An 18,897-nucleotide genomic window follows, 5' to 3' on the forward strand; every position below is an offset into this window, starting at 1 on the left:
CAGCACCCTTACCAGTTTGATAACCGGTACGGTTTTAATAACACTTGACTATAAGATAGATAGGTTATAAAAATAATTAATTTAACTAATATTTAATATTTGATAGAATATTTTAAGGTTTTCAAATTTTGAGAGAATTAGATAAAGAAAAAAGATAACCTGAAAAAGATTTTGATAAAATAATGATTTTTTCCAAATCTATCTTAATTTGGATCTGATTTTTGTAATTATTTATTTATATCCCCTCTTAAATTCCCCCAATTCACTTTTTCCTTTCTCTCTCTCTCCCCCACTAGCTTCCTTCTTCTTCATCATCGTCACCTTGTGCTTCTACTCTTCCAACAACAATGAACGCTCCCATTATTGGTTCGTTTTTCATTTTTTCATTACATTTTCTCTATTTTTTCACTTCATCTTTTTTTTTCAAAATTTCCTTTTTATAATAATTTTTCTTACATTGTTTTTTGCACCATATTGAAGATCCATTGCAGGGTGATTTCCCAGAAGTGATTGAAGAGTATTTGGAATATAGCTCTAGTATGAAATGTATTTCCTTTAATCGTCGTGGTACCCTTCTTGCTGGTAATCTCTCTCTCTCTCTCTCTCTCTCTATATATATATATATATATAAATGGTTATTTTTGGGTATCCTATGGTGATGCATTTTCATGAAGTTTTTGTCTTTTTGGTTAGTCTAGCCATTGCTTATGCAAATAATATGATTTTAGTAAATGGGTTGGTGTTAAAAATTGATTTGTCTCTTTTTATGGCCAATTTTAAGGTTAAAGGAAGTAATTTTGTTGAGCATACTCTTTCCGGAGAGCACATCTCATTCTATGTTTCACTTTTTGTGATTGGTTGAAAAAATGTATTTAAATTAAAAATTTAATAATTAAGTATTCTTCTGACCAATCATAAACAGTGGTATACTTTTCTGGGACAGAAGATGTCCACCCGTCTTTCCATTGGTCTGAGTAGTGAGGAGATTGATTTTAATGAAGGCCTTTGGTTTGAGCTTTGTGAATAAAAAAAAAGTGCTAAAAATGTTTTGGCCTCATAGATGGGTTTTCCTGGCTTGATTCAGATAAATTGGTGTCTAAAGTGACATTTGGATACCGACGGTTTCAAACCAAAAAAATGTATTTCGCCTAATTACTCAGAAATTTTACTCAACTTGTAGATAGAGGGTATTTTGGCAGTATTCAATGTGAAGATTGAAGTCCATGTTTGGTTTTTCATTCTTTGGATGAGTTTCATGTTATTTGGCTTGGTAATGGAGACTTTTTCCTCACCATAGTAATAATGCAAGTCATTCTCAATGGCATGGAAGATGGTTGCTTTATGATTGTAATTGCTTTGCATAGTTACTGGACAAACATGGTATAAATGATTTGGTTGATGGGTACTCTAGGGAATGCATTTGAATCTGAATTTTGATTCTGTAAATTATCATTATAAACATCAACAACTCTGAATTGGATTAGATTTTCCTTAACAAATAAGTGTTTGGGAAAAAGAATCTACCTAGTGGAGAGATAGTTGGGGAGATAACAAGACCCTATACTTTTCATTACAAAACCAACAGGGCTGAAAAAGGTGAATAAATCTCTGAAAGAAGTAGAATGTATAGTGTACTGCAATGTTTGATTTGATCAAAATTATTATTCTACAGATTCCAAATGAGAAACTGTAATTCCAGTCAATTGAATTGGGATGAATTTGATTGAAGTTTTGATCATATTGAAGTTCATTTGATTAATACATACTACATATACCCACCAATTCAAATATTTCATCGAAATGGATTCAACTTGTCCTTCCTCTAAATCAAATTCTTATTGAAAAAAATGATTTTCAATTACTAGTTGTTCCCTATCCTTTTTACCCCGATTTCCAGATTGATTATCGTTTTTTATTTTGTGCATTTGTTTAGTGTGAAATAGAAATATATCTACCGAATTCTAACAAATAATAAAAAATTTCTATGGAATTATGAAAGATGAAAAGATCCTTCTGACCAAATCCTATCAATTCATTATATTGACAATTTCAGAAAAAAAACTGTTCATACTATCAATAATTTGACTTTTCTGTTCAAGTAAAGAGAGCACCTGGTGTATACTTTTGTCTTTTTTTCTTGCGGTACTTTAATCTGTGTAGAATTTAACCCAAATTTTTATGCAAATAATACTCAATGCTTATTGTAAATACCAGCTCTCTCACTTTCGGTACTTGATTTTGTCAATTGAATCAGCTGGGTGCAATGATGGCAGTTGCGTTATTTGGGATTTCAAAACCAGGGGCATTGCTAAAGTGCTTGGTGATGCTGAATGTTCTTCTCCCATAACCAGTATCTGTTGGTCAAAGTATGGCCATCAAATTCTTGTATCTGCTGTTGACAAGTCATTAACATTGTGGGATGTTATGAGTGGTAAGAAAATTACAAGAATAGTTTTGCAACAAACCCCTCTTCAAGCTCGTCTTCATCCCGGTTCCTCTACGCCATCTCTTTGTTTAGTATGCCCAATCTCATGCGCTCCAATGGTTGTTGACCTGAATACGGGAAATACGACCTTGCTTAAAATTTATGTCTCAGAAACATGCGATGGACCAAACCCTTCTTCACACAGTAAGTGTTCTGATGGAATTACTTCCTTCACATCAAGTGCTGCCTGTTTTAATAAGTGCGGGAATTTGGTTTATGTGGGAAGCTCAAAAGGAGAAATTCTTATCATTGACTATAAAGATGGCGAAGTGCGTGCCATGGTTCCTATCTCTGGTGGCTCTGTTGTAAAGAGCATCCTGTTTAGCAGAAATGGGCAGTATCTGCTCATAAATTCAAATGATCGAACAATAAGGATCTATGAAAACATTCTGCCCCTGAAGGATGAAGTCAGAGCCCTTAATGAACTAGGTGAGAATTTCAACGATCTAAATGGTGTTGAGAAGTTTAAGGCTGTTGGATCAAAATGTTTAACCTTACTTCGGGAAATTCAAGATACCATCAACAGGGTGCAATGGAAAGCGCCCTGTTTCAGTGGTGACAGTGAGTGGGTAGTTGGTGGTTCTGCTAGTAAAGGAGAACACAAGATTCACATATGGGATAGAGCGGGACATCTTGTGAAAATCCTCGAAGGACCGAAGGAAGCTCTTATAGATTTAGCATGGCACCCCGTATATCCTCTTGTTCTATCAGTTTCCCTGAATGGCATAATTTATATATGGGCAAAAGATTATACTGAGAACTGGAGTGCATTTGCTCCTGATTTCATAGAACTTGAGGAAAATGAAGAATATGTAGAACGCGAAGATGAGTTTGATCTGATTCCTGAGACTGAGAAGGTAAAATGGTATTAGATTGGTCATACTTGTCCTGCTTTCTTTTCGCCTGTGCTTTTTTGATGTTATATGCATGCAGGTTAAAGTATCTGATGTTAATGAAGATGAGGAAGTTGATATATTAGCCTTCGAGAAAGATGCAACATTTAGTGATTCTGATATGTCTCAAGATGAGCTCTATTTCTTGCCTGCCAGTCCTACTCGAGATGTTCCCGAAAAACAAGAGACATGTTCAAAAAGTCCTTCCAAAATGGTGGACTGCAATAACACTGGACCCTCTCCCTCAGAAGAAGCTGGAGCAAATGGAAATGTGACAAATCATGCATCAACTCCACTTCAAGGTAACAGCATCGTGTCTTGAATTGTGAAATGGGAAATATTATAGAAATGTGTTTGTAAGGTGCAACCAAGTATCAAATTCTTAAGAATCCCGAATTATAAACACCCCTCTCCATAAACAAGGGTATAATGACTAATTTGTTATTCTTCCAGTAAATTTATTTCATTTGGAGTCGACAAGTCTCAGCTACTACTATTTTTTTTAAAGTAGTATAACTAAATGTATTTTTTTGTTAGTTACTGTTTAGAACCAAATAACCACTTAGGGCGCTTCTTTGGCCTCTAGATGTAATCATTCATCTAAAGTGTACCCTACATTTAAGTCTACCTAAACAAAAAATCCCTGTAGAAATGACAAAAGTTCTTCTCTGTACCCTCATGGGGTGGTGTGAATGTGTTTACTTCCTTAGCATTATAGATCCAATAAGCTTGAGTTGTGATTTTTATTGATTATGTATTTCTATATATTTGAAGATGATGCTGGAGGGCGCATGAAAAGAAAGCGGAAACCTTCAGAGAAGGTGTTGGAGTTACAAGCCGAAAAAGTTAACAAACCCTCAAAATCTACCAAATCGGCAAAATCTAAGTGCAAATCTTCGGTTGACCTGGACAATGGTAATGGTTTTTCTGGTGACGATCCTTATGATAAGTAATTGTAGATTACCAAATCTATATTATACATACAAGTAGATGTTTCTTTGTTAAAGCTACTTTGTCATGCCACACATTTTTTCTGGCCATCCTCATCCTTGGTAGTAGAGAATATACCGATAGAATTGAGTTAATACAAATATTGTTGGCTAATGTTAAAATTGTTGAACATTGGTTTAGCAATTTTAAATATGTTTCAACTAATTTTAATTAGTAAATCTATTTGAAAGACACAAGTGCTGTTTATATAATAGAATAAGTCCACTGAATTGTAGCATGTGTTGACTAGGGCATAAGTCATGATGACTTGATGTCATCCTCACCTTCCTCCGGCTTATCACCGGCAGTTTGCTCAGGATCCCTTATTCAATTCCAATATAGCACATATAGATACATAAAAATGTATTCTATCGATTCTTTTTAATGAATCGATCTGAACTTCGAATATGTATTTCAAAGGTATCAAATACGAAATGATACTCTGAATCAAAATTGACTTTACTGCTTGCTATCTTTTTTATTATTCTTAGTGATAGGAATTTTCATGTGCAGATCCTATGAATCAATTTAAAACTTATGATTTGCACTCATTTCTTATACTTTTAGGGGTATGTTCAGATAAGAGAAGTTTGGCAAGGGGAGGGAGTGACTTTTTTATTTCAAAAAAATTATGGAATTACAAAATACTTACGTAAAACAAAAAGTTATCCGGTACTAGTACTACTTTGTTCTCTAGTCGTCTACATGTATCCAAACATACAAGATTATGACATTTTAAGTAAAGTAGAGTCTGCTTTTTGTACTTTTCTTTGCTAAGAACTTAACTCGACCATAACAAAGTAGAATGATGCGTACATACCCTTTTCTTGTACACCATGTAACGTGGAATCTGATTCTTTCTTTTCTTAGTATGTATTATGTGGTTAATAGGAATATTAGTCAATTAAGCAATTGATTAATAACACATTAACTTGATAATTCATGTTAACTAGAAATTTGTACGATGATAGTCAATGTTTATGACATACAAAAAATAATGTGCATATCAGACTAAATTAATTTAGGTAGGTTAGTTTTGGTTTGATTATCTAATATGAACCAAATTAAGTAGATGTCATCATAAGAAAATGATTTTTGGTTTGATAAATCAGCCATGGATGTATGTCCTTGAATCCATACACTAAAAGGAAAGCTCAATCTAAATGGTTCAATAGAAAGAACAAAAGTTGGTATTGATTACAATAAAACCTGATTTCTTTTGCTCGTTTGGACACTGTTAGAGCAAGCATTGCATTGGTTGCTCAAAAAGGGTGGAATTTGTATTAATTTGATGTGAAGTTAATATTAGTAAATGGAGAATTAACAAAAGAAGTGTGTGTGGAACAACCTCAAGACTTAGTGATTAAAAGCCAAAAAGAGAAAGTATATAGGTTGAAGAAAGCTTTGTATAGGCTAAAACAATCCCCTATAGTGTGGTGCCATGAGATTTATAAGTACAAAAGTGAGTCTACTTTGTATGTCAAGCATCAAGATAACAGTAATATTCTTCTTGTTACATTTATGTTGATGGTTTGGTGGATATGAGAAATAACAAAAAATGCTCAAACTTGAAAATAAAGGATGAAAAAATATGACAGAAGTGATCATTGGACTATTATTACTTAATTTTTGAGGAATATGAGTTTATCAAGATGAACACGGAGCTTTTCTTTAACTGTGAACTTGTTGATACTCCTTTGGTGGTTAATTGATTAGACCGACTTTTACATTTCTATTTGCCTGAAACTCCTCCTCTCTGAAGTCTCTTTTATGCTTGAGTAATTGACTTTCATCATAATCTGGAAAATTGGGTTCAATTGGGTCATGTTGGGAAAAGCGGCATAAGTTGGTAAAATTTAGGATTTTGGACAACTTCTATGTCTTGAGCATAAATTGAGTTATACATAGGCGTGATCCTTGTCGCGCATGAAAGCTAAGAGAAATCATAACAATCTTCACGAGGATTCTAAGTCTTGAATGCATTATCTGGACAACTATTAATTGACTTGAAAGAAGTCTAATCTTCCTGATGCTAGACAGCATGACCTATGCCCCTTAATTGACCAATATATCTGGAGTTATAAGAGTCACAATTTAGAGATATAGTTATGGAATAAGCCAATGAGGGTAGGCATATAATTCCAAAATAAGATATCTTTACATTAAGATAAAGGCTGGTGATTAATTAGACATGATATATTATCCTATCTTCTTCACCCTCACTATTTTTTCTCCCTTTTATGGTTTTGTTTTTAACCATGGATGTATAATTTTATTTAATCAGTCCAAGGATTTCACACTTTTGTCGGTTTGATCTTCAGACTCTATGCTTCTACATTTAACATTTAATAAATTTTCTTGTTTCTTTGATCTCTTGATCTAATTGAATGAATGATGTCGATCTGGTCAATTGACTTCAATTTGTCTAATTTATGATTAACTGTGAATCTGATTGAGTTGCTCATTGATTTAACTTGCTTGATTATCATTATACATTTATACTTAGTAAATAACAGAATTTAGGTAATTCATTAAAGGTGTTTAATGAAATGCGCACCTTTACCGATTTTGACTTTTAGTTAATTAAGATCAAGTGTTTGTGTTACACAACAATTGATTTTAAAGTTAAAACCGATCTAGTTTTTGTCCTATGCTGTTTCTTATTTTGGTAGTCTTAATTAAATGCTATATGCTTTTCTACTACAAAACTGAAGGGATCCCTTGGTAGCAGAGAATATCCAGATAGGATTGAGTTCATACAAATATGGCTGAATTGGCTAATGTTAATTGTTGAACATTGGTTTCGGAAATTGAAACAAGTTTTTCAACTAGTTTGGTTTATTGGTAAATCTCTGAAAGAGACAACCGCTATTTCTATAGTAGAATAGGTTCACTTAGGTACTTGCTCTATTTGCACTCATTTGTACACTTTTAAGGGTATATTTGGATGAGAGGAGTTTTGAAATATTACATTGATAATCTGTCGTTTTAATATTTTCATCCTTTACTTAGTTGATACTTTTTTCTCTAATCATCTACGTCTTCCCAAACATACATGGTTATGACATTTTAAATAGAGTCACACTAGTTGTGCACAATACACTTATGGAGGGTTATGACTTTGTTCTTAGCAGCTAGCCCTATGTATAGACAAAGTAGAGGGATTCACAATTGAATGAAATCAATCTACATCGAAAAATCAAAATGAACTCCGTTTAATTGATTTTTTGCTATTGAAACAATCATTTTCATTTTATTTTATTTATTTATTTATTTTCATGTGGTTCATTGCTATGCCATTTTTAGGGCAATTTGTTTTAAATTTGCACAAAGTAATGCAGAATCTGATTTTTCTTTTCTTTGCAAAAACTTAACACACCAAATCAAAGGAAAATGATGTGCACATACAATTTTTTGTACATCAGGTAAGGCAGAGTCTAATTCTTTCTTTTCTTAACGTATATTATGTTGTTAATGGAAATATTAATCGATTAAGCAATTGATTAATAGCACTTTAACTTGACAATACACATTTATTAGAAATTTATACATTGATAGTCAACATAAAAATGATGTACAAAAAGTAATGCGTACATATCATTGTTGCCAAACCAAACTAATTTAGGTAGGTTTGGTTTGGTTTGGTTATCTAATATGAACTGTAGGAACTAGGTCACATCATACAAAGAATCTTTTGGTTATGATAATTTTCCTTTCTTCAACAATTAATTCAAACTGCAAACACCATAGCAAAAAGTTACTATTCTGTACACAAGTAACAATGTTGTTTGTAAAATAGTTGTGAGGATTGGTGGCAAGCAAAAAATCTGCCATTGATGTGTGTCCTTTATTCATAGCATAAGAAGGAAGCACGTTCTAATGGTTCGTTTCAGAGAGCTAAAGCCAAAGCCAGATTTGGATAAAGGTATGCACAATAATTTGGTATCGAATGCAATGAGACATGCTTTACGTAGCTCGTTTGGATACTATTATAGAATTTATTGCATTGATCACTCAAAAAGGTTGTAATTTTTAGTAACTTGATGTGAAGTTAGTATTTCAAATGGGGAATCAGAGGAAGAGGTGTATGGAACAACATCAAGACTTTGAGTTTGTGATTGAATGTCAAGAAGAGAAAGTATTTGGTTGAAGGAAACTCTTTATAGGCTAGAACAAGACTCTGGAGTGTGGTACCATCAGATTTTGCAACTACTTCATAGCGAAAAAGGTTTCAAAGAACACAGAAGGAGCCTACTTTGAATCTGAAGCATCAAGGTAAGGGTGATATTCCGCTTGTTACACTTATGTTGATGACTTGGTGTATATGTAATAAAAAAAGAATGACTAAAAATAAAAGGTCGAAGATGATGAAAAAGTATGACATGAGTAGTCATTGACTATTACTTTCATGGAATTGAAGTTTATGAAGATGAACATGGAGTTTTTATCTAGCTGCAAACTTGTTGATACCCAATTGGTGGTGAATTGATGATACTGGTTTTCACATTTTTATTTTCCTGACACTTCACATCTCTAAGTGCCTTTTTATGCTTAATTGAGTGACTTTCATGTTTCGGATTTTATACAGAGGTTCTTCATGTTTAGGATTTTTGATACTCTATCTAGTTTGGAAAATTGGTTTCAATTGGGTCATGTAGGGAAAAGTTGCATAGGTTGGTCAAATTTAAGATTTTAGACAGAGGTACTTTATCTTAAGCATAAATTGAATTATACATAGGTTATTGATGTTATCCTTGTCTAGTAGGAAAGCTAAGAGATATCGTAACGATCTTTCTGAAGATTCTGAAGATTCTAAGTCTTGAATCCAACATCTGGACAATTATAGTTGCTTGAAAAAAGTTGCAATATTTTTAATGCTAGACAACATGATTTATGCCCCTTAATTGACATATATTTGGAGTTGTATGAGTTATTTTTAAGAGATATGATTATAAAATGAGGGTAAGCATATAATTTCAAAATAGGAGATCTTTACATTGAGAAAAAGGCTGATGACAAAATAGACTTGATATGTTCTCCTATCTTATCTACCCTATCTATTTTTTCTCTATCTTTTATGGTTTTGAGGTTTTCACCATGGAAGGCTAATTTTCTTTAATCAATATAAGGATTTCGAACTTTTGTTGGTTTGATCTTGAGACAATATGCTTCTACATTTAATTTCAATCAAATTTCTCGTTCCTTTCATCTCTTGATCTAATTGCATGAGTGATATCAATCTGGTAAATTGACTTTAATTAGTCGAAGTTATACTTGAATTGTCAATTTGATTGAGTTGTTTAATAATTTAAGTTGGTTCACTATCATTATCCTTAGTAAATGATAGAGTTTAGGTAATACATTGTTGAGATTTCATCTCAAAACCAATTGGAAATGAGAGGAGTAACTAACAAGTATTTAAACCACATCCGGGGGAATCAAGTAGACAATGTTAGACTTATTTCCCAACATGCCCCATCCACATAAGTCTGTCGGTCCAGATGATGAGTTACTTTTGACCCATGACGAAAGGGCATCATTTGGCCTATGACGAAGGGCATCTTTTGGCCCATGACAATCAGGGAAAATTGGGTTCTTGCTCTGATACGTTGTCAAGAACCAATTGTTCTAAAATCTTAAGCTATTGGGTGAAGGCAAATGAATGTTCTTACATTATCTAACATGCTCCTCACGTAATAGCCCCTTTGATTGAACAATCGGGAGCAATTTACTTACGATACTTAGTTGACATTCCCAGCTAGCCCTATGTATAGACAAAGTAGAGGGATTCACAATTGAATGAAATCAATCTACATCGAAAAATCAAAATGAACTCCGTTTAATTGATTTTTTGCTATTGAAACAATCATTTTCATTTTATTTTATTTATTTATTTATTTTCATGTGGTTCATTGCTATGCCATTTTTAGGGCAATTTGTTTTAAATTTGCACAAAGTAATGCAGAATCTGATTTTTCTTTTCTTTGCAAAAACTTAACACACCAAATCAAAGGAAAATGATGTGCACATACAATTTTTTGTACATCAGGTAAGGCAGAGTCTAATTCTTTCTTTTCTTAACGTATATTATGTTGTTAATGGAAATATTAATCGATTAAGCAATTGATTAATAGCACTTTAACTTGACAATACACATTTATTAGAAATTTATACATTGATAGTCAACATAAAAATGATGTACAAAAAGTAATGCGTACATATCATTGTTGCCAAACCAAACTAATTTAGGTAGGTTTGGTTTGGTTTGGTTATCTAATATGAACTGTAGGAACTAGGTCACATCATACAAAGAATCTTTTGGTTATGATAATTTTCCTTTCTTCAACAATTAATTCAAACTGCAAACACCATAGCAAAAAGTTACTATTCTGTACACAAGTAACAATGTTGTTTGTAAAATAGTTGTGAGGATTGGTGGCAAGCAAAAAATCTGCCATTGATGTGTGTCCTTTATTCATAGCATAAGAAGGAAGCACGTTCTAATGGTTCGTTTCAGAGAGCTAAAGCCAAAGCCAGATTTGGATAAAGGTATGCACAATAATTTGGTATCGAATGCAATGAGACATGCTTTACGTAGCTCGTTTGGATACTATTATAGAATTTATTGCATTGATCACTCAAAAAGGTTGTAATTTTTAGTAACTTGATGTGAAGTTAGTATTTCAAATGGGGAATCAGAGGAAGAGGTGTATGGAACAACATCAAGACTTTGAGTTTGTGATTGAATGTCAAGAAGAGAAAGTATTTGGTTGAAGGAAACTCTTTATAGGCTAGAACAAGACTCTGGAGTGTGGTACCATCAGATTTTGCAACTACTTCATAGCGAAAAAGGTTTCAAAGAACACAGAAGGAGCCTACTTTGAATCTGAAGCATCAAGGTAAGGGTGATATTCCGCTTGTTACACTTATGTTGATGACTTGGTGTATATGTAATAAAAAAAGAATGACTAAAAATAAAAGGTCGAAGATGATGAAAAAGTATGACATGAGTAGTCATTGACTATTACTTTCATGGAATTGAAGTTTATGAAGATGAACATGGAGTTTTTATCTAGCTGCAAACTTGTTGATACCCAATTGGTGGTGAATTGATGATACTGGTTTTCACATTTTTATTTTCCTGACACTTCACATCTCTAAGTGCCTTTTTATGCTTAATTGAGTGACTTTCATGTTTCGGATTTTATACAGAGGTTCTTCATGTTTAGGATTTTTGATACTCTATCTAGTTTGGAAAATTGGTTTCAATTGGGTCATGTAGGGAAAAGTTGCATAGGTTGGTCAAATTTAAGATTTTAGACAGAGGTACTTTATCTTAAGCATAAATTGAATTATACATAGGTTATTGATGTTATCCTTGTCTAGTAGGAAAGCTAAGAGATATCGTAACGATCTTTCTGAAGATTCTGAAGATTCTAAGTCTTGAATCCAACATCTGGACAATTATAGTTGCTTGAAAAAAGTTGCAATATTTTTAATGCTAGACAACATGATTTATGCCCCTTAATTGACATATATTTGGAGTTGTATGAGTTATTTTTAAGAGATATGATTATAAAATGAGGGTAAGCATATAATTTCAAAATAGGAGATCTTTACATTGAGAAAAAGGCTGATGACAAAATAGACTTGATATGTTCTCCTATCTTATCTACCCTATCTATTTTTTCTCTATCTTTTATGGTTTTGAGGTTTTCACCATGGAAGGCTAATTTTCTTTAATCAATATAAGGATTTCGAACTTTTGTTGGTTTGATCTTGAGACAATATGCTTCTACATTTAATTTCAATCAAATTTCTCGTTCCTTTCATCTCTTGATCTAATTGCATGAGTGATATCAATCTGGTAAATTGACTTTAATTAGTCGAAGTTATACTTGAATTGTCAATTTGATTGAGTTGTTTAATAATTTAAGTTGGTTCACTATCATTATCCTTAGTAAATGATAGAGTTTAGGTAATACATTGTTGAGATTTCATCTCAAAACCAATTGGAAATGAGAGGAGTAACTAACAAGTATTTAAACCACATCCGGGGGAATCAAGTAGACAATGTTAGACTTATTTCCCAACATGCCCCATCCACATAAGTCTGTCGGTCCAGATGATGAGTTACTTTTGACCCATGACGAAAGGGCATCATTTGGCCTATGACGAAGGGCATCTTTTGGCCCATGACAATCAGGGAAAATTGGGTTCTTGCTCTGATACGTTGTCAAGAACCAATTGTTCTAAAATCTTAAGCTATTGGGTGAAGGCAAATGAATGTTCTTACATTATCTAACATGCTCCTCACGTAATAGCCCCTTTGATTGAACAATCGGGAGCAATTTACTTACGATACTTAGTTGACATTCCTAAAAAATATCTAATGAATTATGAGTTCAATACATCCTGTTTAGCAGAAAGATGGATCGAACTCCTGACCACTAGGTCATTGAAGCTTCGAAACCATGTTAGAATTTAGGAGTAAGCTCAATCCAAGTTGAACGGTGGGAGTGAGTTTAGTCTTCTTAATTAGTGGGTTAAATGAACAATAACATAAGTAGGTTTGACACCACATCTTGACCCAAAATCTCAAGGCATTAAGTCTATGAGTCTTTCCGCTTATACGTTGTTCAACTCGCCAGAATGTGAGACTTCTTGATTTGTCCCAACACCTTCCCTCAAGTCCAATTGTGTTGGCCCAATTGTTACTTGTCTTTAATCTCCAACATGGGCTTGTATTTCAAGTTATCTGTGCCTCAGAGGCCATCAGGTTGTCTCCCTTCAATTTTGTTGTTTAAGCTTGTGCTTGTTTAACTTGAGTCTGGCCACAGGCCAATGAATATTTGGTCAACTTGTGATATTTCTTATTGTGTGAATCTCAACTGTTACAAAAGAGTGAGAGAGCTTACATAGCTTACAGGTAAGCTGAAAGTTGTATCCCAGTTTGATGAAATGTGTACCTTAACCAAGTTTTGATTTTTAAGTTTATTAAGATCTAGTGTTTCTCTTAGGGAGTTGCTTAATTTTGCTAATCTTAATTGAATTCTATAAGATTATCTAGTAAAAGAACTCATGGGATTGATTGGTCATAATCAAGAGTTGTGGCATTCTTTGGATTGAATGATTTCCTTATAATGAATTGATATTTTTAATTATTATATATTATTCTTGTTATCTGCATCCAAACTTTCCTTCTCTCAATTTGTAATATTGAATGAAATGGTCTTTATGGCTTTTCTTTGCAACTAAACTAGCAAATAAAAAAATTAAATTATTGGTGTTGACAACCATTAAAATTTTGCTTTCATTTTGGGATCATATTGAGTATATCTTATCATATTAGAAGCTTAACTAATCCCTAATCCCTTTTCTTGACTTTGTCATTATTTGATTTTAAGGCATTATAGGAGAAAATATGCAGACCAACATCTTAGGGTGTGGAAATCAAGGCATGCCACTACATGGTCCCCTTTTTTCTCTAATCATTGCTTAGATCATTTTCTCATTTTGTAAGATTTTTTACATCTTTATTAGGGTCAATTGAATATGTAGTTTTCATTGTGTGATGGACACACACACATATATAGAGGAAAATGGACCCTCTCCATTACTGGAGAGTCTAGTACTGGAGAGTCCAGTACCACATAAGATTGCAACATGTGGCTTTAAAAAGATTTGAATGTATAGATTTTAAAATATATTTAGACAAAATGTTATTATAAATGGTGAAATCAAATCTGGGCTCACATTCCAGTACTAGACTCTCCAGTACTGGAGAGGATCCCAACCCTATATATATATATATAGAGAGAGAGAGAGAGAGTTTCAAGGGGTTATCCACAACCCAAAGATACTGGACAAGTTCATATTCACTTTTGGGTCAAAGTGTGATATGCTATATATCATGTCTGAAGAATTCAACCATGTCATTGTTGGTGCACATAAACACCAATGTTGACTTTTTTGGAAGAGATTAGGGTGTATATGATGAAAAGATGGACTGCAAATAGGAAGAAGATTGCTTCATATGAGGGTAATATCTTTTTTCTTTGGTCTAACCATAGGCATTATCCACAAGAGGCAACTATTCTCGAGTTGGGTAGGAGTAGGACCATTACGGACGACAAAGCTCTCACAGTGGTTAACTAGTAAATCAACTCTACTCTTAACTACGTTATTAGAATTTATTTGCATATTTGTCCTAATTAATTATCTTTTGTTGATTATAGGTGGTCAGAACATCATTTTTATGAGGTCAGCCATGTTAATCAACTAGAATATAGATTTTTGGTTAATTTGCAGGTCAAAGAATGCTGTGACATAAAATGGAATTTGTCTGACATGCCTTGTTGCCTTGTCATTTCATGAATGAATTTAATGAACATCAATCCAGAAGATTACATTCCTAATTAAGACTAGAAAAAGAGACTTATCAAGCAGGTTACCAGTCAATCATATATCATACCAATGGGTCAAACATGTGGAGAACAACAGAGTACCCTAATGTGCAGCCACCAACCATTAAGAGTCTGTTTGTGATTTGGTTCTTAGAAGGGGAGGGCTTGAAACCCATATTGCCTTCCCCTTCCATTCATCCCCTCCAAAATTCAACTCACAAACGGATCCTAAAAGGTAGTCAGGGACAGGGACACTTAAAAAGAAAAAGAGTAATGAACCAAAGGAACTGTGGAACTGAAGAGGGATTACTCTAAATAAATTGACATTGGAAAAGTTTGTCTACTTTTGCTGTTATGCAGCAGGTGCAAATCACATGGCGATAATAAGATCACTTGCAAACTTCCGCCTCCTCAACAAAGACAGAATTTGGTGCACTAATTCAGACCCAACATGTTGCTTCTTCTGGATCAGCTAACCAGAGTTCCCGAGTTCGAGAACTGGTATGCAGCTACATAAAACACTTGGCTGGAGAACTATGTTAGTCATAGTAATCCTACTCAGCAAAAGCAGAGTTGTCTCCAAGGAAGCATAACTATGGTGCTAGCAAAAAAAATGTTTGCATGTATGTTAGTTTCCTTTTCCTTTTTATTTCACCCTTTCCTTATTACATTTTATTTTTAAATACTTTGTGAAAAAACAATGTAGGTAACAATGTAATTTTGATTTATTTGTCTAGTACATTTGTTGTTGACTTGTTGTCAAAGGCAATTGCTTTTATATCTCGGGACTTCAATGATCTAAATTTTCCTTGACCCAGCCATGTAGATAAACCATGACCATGAAGTTCCTAGAGTTTGGCATGCTTGCTCTACATTGGTCATTATTGAAATGAAATTTGTTTTAAGAAATCATGTTAAACGAAATGGATACGCCATTGTCTATAGCCGAGGTGAGGAGCGAAACTTGTATGAAGCACAAACACCTAGTGCCACCACTATTACTGCTGCACCCATATATATCAGCTTTTGCTTATCCTCTTCATTGAACCTCTTTGTTAGGTTAGTTACAGTTTCAGAAGCAGAAGCAGCCACTTTCTTGATTCTTTTCACTGTTGATTCAGGTATGTTCTTTTCATAACTCTCTTCATCAGCCTCATGATCAAAATGAAGCTTTCTTTTCTTTTTGTTTGCAGGATTTGGATCAACAAAGTTTTCTTCATCTTTGGAAGATTCTTTGCTTTCTTCCTTGATTTCTTTTACATCAGAATGGGAATTTTCTTTAGTTACTTCCTTAACAACCCTTTCCACCACATCCTTTATAGGTTGTTTTCCTAATTGAGAAGTTTTCTTAGTATCTTCCTTGGTTACTTCTTTTACAACCCTTTCTTTTTCCTCATTTACCACCTCTTGACCCATTTGAGGCATGGTCTCTTTTGTGCCTTTTGGTAAGTTTGGTCTGTCATGTTCTTTATTTTGAACATTTGATTTGGGATCATGACCTGCAAGAGAAATTTTTTTGCAGATCAATTGCTGAGATTTTTCATCTTTGTCATGTGATAAATGAGAAGCACATCTTCTGTCCCAAAAAATATCACTCCATGTGTCACCTCTTGTGATTGGTCAGCAAAATACTTAGTTATTAATTTTTTAACTTAAATACATTTTTTTCAACCAATCACAGGTGGTAGCATATATGTGTCACATTTTTTTTTGGATAACAGATGTGTTCCTGATAAATGAAATGGGAAAAACATTATAAATATGTACAAGTATAAAAATAAACTTTTTCTCACTTTTGTTTTATTTTATAAACAATGGTCAAAATTTTCTTGTTCTCCTGACAATAATGAATATATATGAATAATAGTGAGTATGAAAAGTGACATTGGAATATCAACAAAGTTTTATTAAAAATGTTACTTTAACCTGAAATACCTTCTTGACCCTTTTGAGGCATAGACTCTTCTCTAGCTTTTGGTATGTTTGATGTCTCATGATCCACATTTTCTTTACTTTGTAATGTTGATTTAGGATCATAGCCTGAAATGTTTTCTTTATTCTTTTCTGGGTTTGATTCAGTTTCTTGAACTAAATGCTTGGGTGCTTCTTGTTGAGTAATTGGTTGTAGTTGAATAACCTTCTTTTGCATTGTAATAGTAACAATTTCACTATCAAATTTTCCCTTAATTCCATTAATATTACAAGTTGTTGGAACTTGATACACTATATTGAAACGACTCCTTTTACTATTTCCAAGTGGTCTTTCACCAAAAACTCTTATTCTTCCATAATTAAACTCAACTTTAGCACCAATATGTTCTCGTGTAAAGCCTATAAAAGCCAAAATATATATAATATGTATATCATGAAGAGAAACAACATGCACATGGTTTCTAACACACATTACACTTTCTCTTTTCTATTTTTTTCTTAGGAAAAGCTTGTAAATATTTATAATTTTTCTAAAGCTTAAATATATATTTTGACCACTAAATAATTGTACTTTGGTTTTTTCCTTTAAAAGTACCAAAAATAGTGCTTTAGTCACCCTGATTTGGATCAATATAATATTTTGATCTCCCATTTATGCATAAATAAGATGCCTCATTCTTCAAACAAGTTTTTTTTAAAATAATATATTAAAACAAGAAAATTAAATATAATCAAAATTTAGACGAGACTCCTATTTCTACCTTTCCATTTGTGAAAGATTAGAAGAAAAAAATTATTTCTACGTCAGGCATATATGACATTGAAATAAGAGTCTAGTATATCCTAATATCAATGTAAAGTTTTTCCCATTGTGTACAATGCACTAATCTTTTAATATAAAAGTCAATAATTGTTTATATGAATGATAAATAATCTAAAGTTTAAGTAAAAATTGTCATGAAATAAATGATCCTTAAATTTTGAAAATATTCACTATTACAATAAAACCTACCATTTTCATAAATATGTTTCTATTCTCAATTTCTATCCAAAATATGAATCAATTTTTAAAATTAATAAAATTCATTCCATACTTCAAATATATTTTTAAATTACAAAAAATATATATTAAATAAGAAGAAATTGTTATGCTATTTTTTTAATCTAGCACAAGCTCATACTTGATTAATAAAATAATTATTCCATTTTATTCTTTAAAAAAAATAAAGATACTCTCTTTATTTTTGTCATATTTAACCTTATTTTTGCTTCTCATTAATGCTACGATTTTGAATTAAATAGTTCTAGGAATAAAATTATTTGAATTGATAAATTAATACTACACAATACAGAAGAAAAAATTGGAATGAAGAGAAAAGAAGTCTAAAATGACGTTTTCACACTTCAAAAATTGTCATATTTATAGTTTTCTAATGCTTATTTTCTTATTTTGTATTCCTTAAAAAAATACCATTAAGACACATGTTAACATAACCCTAACCATAATTATTATAAAAAACAAATCATAAAAGATACTACATAAAAATTTAATATAAACATAACTATATTATTGTATTTATCATAAATTATATAGAAATGACCAAAACTAGTAACATTCTTAATAATTATTTTGAAATAGAATGTAATTTAAAAGTTGAAAAGTCAAATAATTTAAGAAGCACTCTAAAAAGCAATCCAAGATATAAGAAAAGGAAGAATATGAAATAAACCAAAAAAACAAACCATGAGGAATGTGTACAATCAGAAGGTATGATTGTGGAGTTTCCCTTGATTCATATTTCAGCTCCAAATCTTCATATATTGTTGGAAAGAAGGATGACCCATTAAACATGTTTCTCTTGTCTTTCTTATTACTTAATCAGCAAAATATAACAATGCTTATAATGGAACTTAGATTGATTTCTATCAGTTCCTATATTTATACTGAACAGTTCCAAAGTGGATGATGTTGAGTTTTCTTCAAAGTGAAACCATTCCTTTTTGCCAACTTTAGTATTCCAACATGATTAATCTCATAAATTTTCCTAAGTTATTAATGAGGTATAACTTCTCTGATAAATAAAGTGAAAGTCCTTTGTTTGGTTCAACTTGAATGGAACATAATGAATATTAAACTTTTTTATTCATCCATGACCCATTTAACCATTCATTTATCATATTTTTTTAATGG

At 32.4% G+C, this 18,897-nt stretch overlaps 2 protein-coding genes across 8 annotated transcripts; one reads left to right on the forward strand and one right to left on the reverse strand.

Moving 5' to 3' along the window:
- Window positions 257-14,933, forward strand: LOC109329774 (protein RBL-like). Of its 5 annotated transcripts, none has more exons than XR_002105581.1 (7): window positions 257-366; window positions 481-582; window positions 2,255-3,342; window positions 3,419-3,680; window positions 4,153-4,293; window positions 8,226-8,293; window positions 8,424-10,104. XR_002105581.1 is itself a non-coding variant. In XM_019563586.1 (7 exons), exons 1-7 carry the CDS (start codon window positions 348-350, stop codon window positions 14,651-14,653), a joined length of 1,725 nt encoding a protein of 574 aa, XP_019419131.1. In that variant the 5' UTR covers window positions 257-347; the 3' UTR covers window positions 14,654-14,933. The 5 variants fall into 5 exon arrangements, 4 of the variants coding, with proteins under 4 accessions (XP_019419131.1, XP_019419132.1, XP_019419134.1 ...); XM_019563586.1 differs by lacking the exons at window positions 8,226-8,293; window positions 8,424-10,104 and adding exons at window positions 13,776-13,841; window positions 14,607-14,933; XM_019563587.1 differs by lacking the exons at window positions 8,226-8,293; window positions 8,424-10,104 and adding an exon at window positions 14,680-14,933.
- Window positions 15,528-18,800, reverse strand: LOC109329776 (protein RESTRICTED TEV MOVEMENT 2-like). Of its 3 annotated transcripts, none has more exons than XM_019563590.1 (3): window positions 18,450-18,800; window positions 16,701-17,105; window positions 15,528-16,273 (listed from the first exon to the last, which is right to left on the reverse strand). In XM_019563590.1, exons 1-3 carry the CDS (start codon window positions 18,556-18,558, stop codon window positions 15,714-15,716), a joined length of 1,074 nt encoding a protein of 357 aa, XP_019419135.1. In that variant the 5' UTR covers window positions 18,559-18,800; the 3' UTR covers window positions 15,528-15,713. The 3 variants fall into 3 exon arrangements, with proteins under 3 accessions (XP_019419135.1, XP_019419138.1, XP_019419137.1); XM_019563593.1 differs by having other exon boundaries at window positions 16,710-17,105; window positions 18,450-18,799; XM_019563592.1 differs by having other exon boundaries at window positions 15,528-16,276; window positions 16,710-17,105; window positions 18,450-18,799.

Source organism: Lupinus angustifolius, chromosome LG16 (assembly GCF_001865875.1).
Source record: "Lupinus angustifolius cultivar Tanjil chromosome LG16, LupAngTanjil_v1.0, whole genome shotgun sequence".
Classification (NCBI taxonomy): Eukaryota; Viridiplantae; Streptophyta; class Magnoliopsida; order Fabales; family Fabaceae; genus Lupinus; species Lupinus angustifolius.

What these genes read in the sequence shown, in the direction of transcription:
- LOC109329774 (XM_019563586.1), top strand. An exon ending in TGCATCAACTCCACTTCAAG is followed by an intron (nt 3,681 to 4,152) that starts GTAACAGCATCG and finishes ATATATTTGAAG; the next exon opens with ATGATGCTGGAGGGCGCATG. An exon ending in TTCGGTTGACCTGGACAATG is followed by an intron (nt 4,294 to 13,775) that starts GTAATGGTTTTT and finishes TTTGATTTTAAG; the next exon opens with GCATTATAGGAGAAAATATG.
- LOC109329776 (XM_019563590.1), bottom strand. Translation starts at nt 18,558, where the DNA reads ATGTTTAATGGGTCATCCTTCTTTCCAACAATATATGAAGATTTGGAG. An exon ending in GATTGTACACATTCCTCATG is followed by an intron (nt 17,106 to 18,449) that starts GTTTGTTTTTTT and finishes TGGCTTTTATAG; the next exon opens with GCTTTACACGAGAACATATT. An exon ending in GGGTCAAGAAGGTATTTCAG is followed by an intron (nt 16,274 to 16,700) that starts GTTAAAGTAACA and finishes TTTCTCTTGCAG; the next exon opens with GTCATGATCCCAAATCAAAT.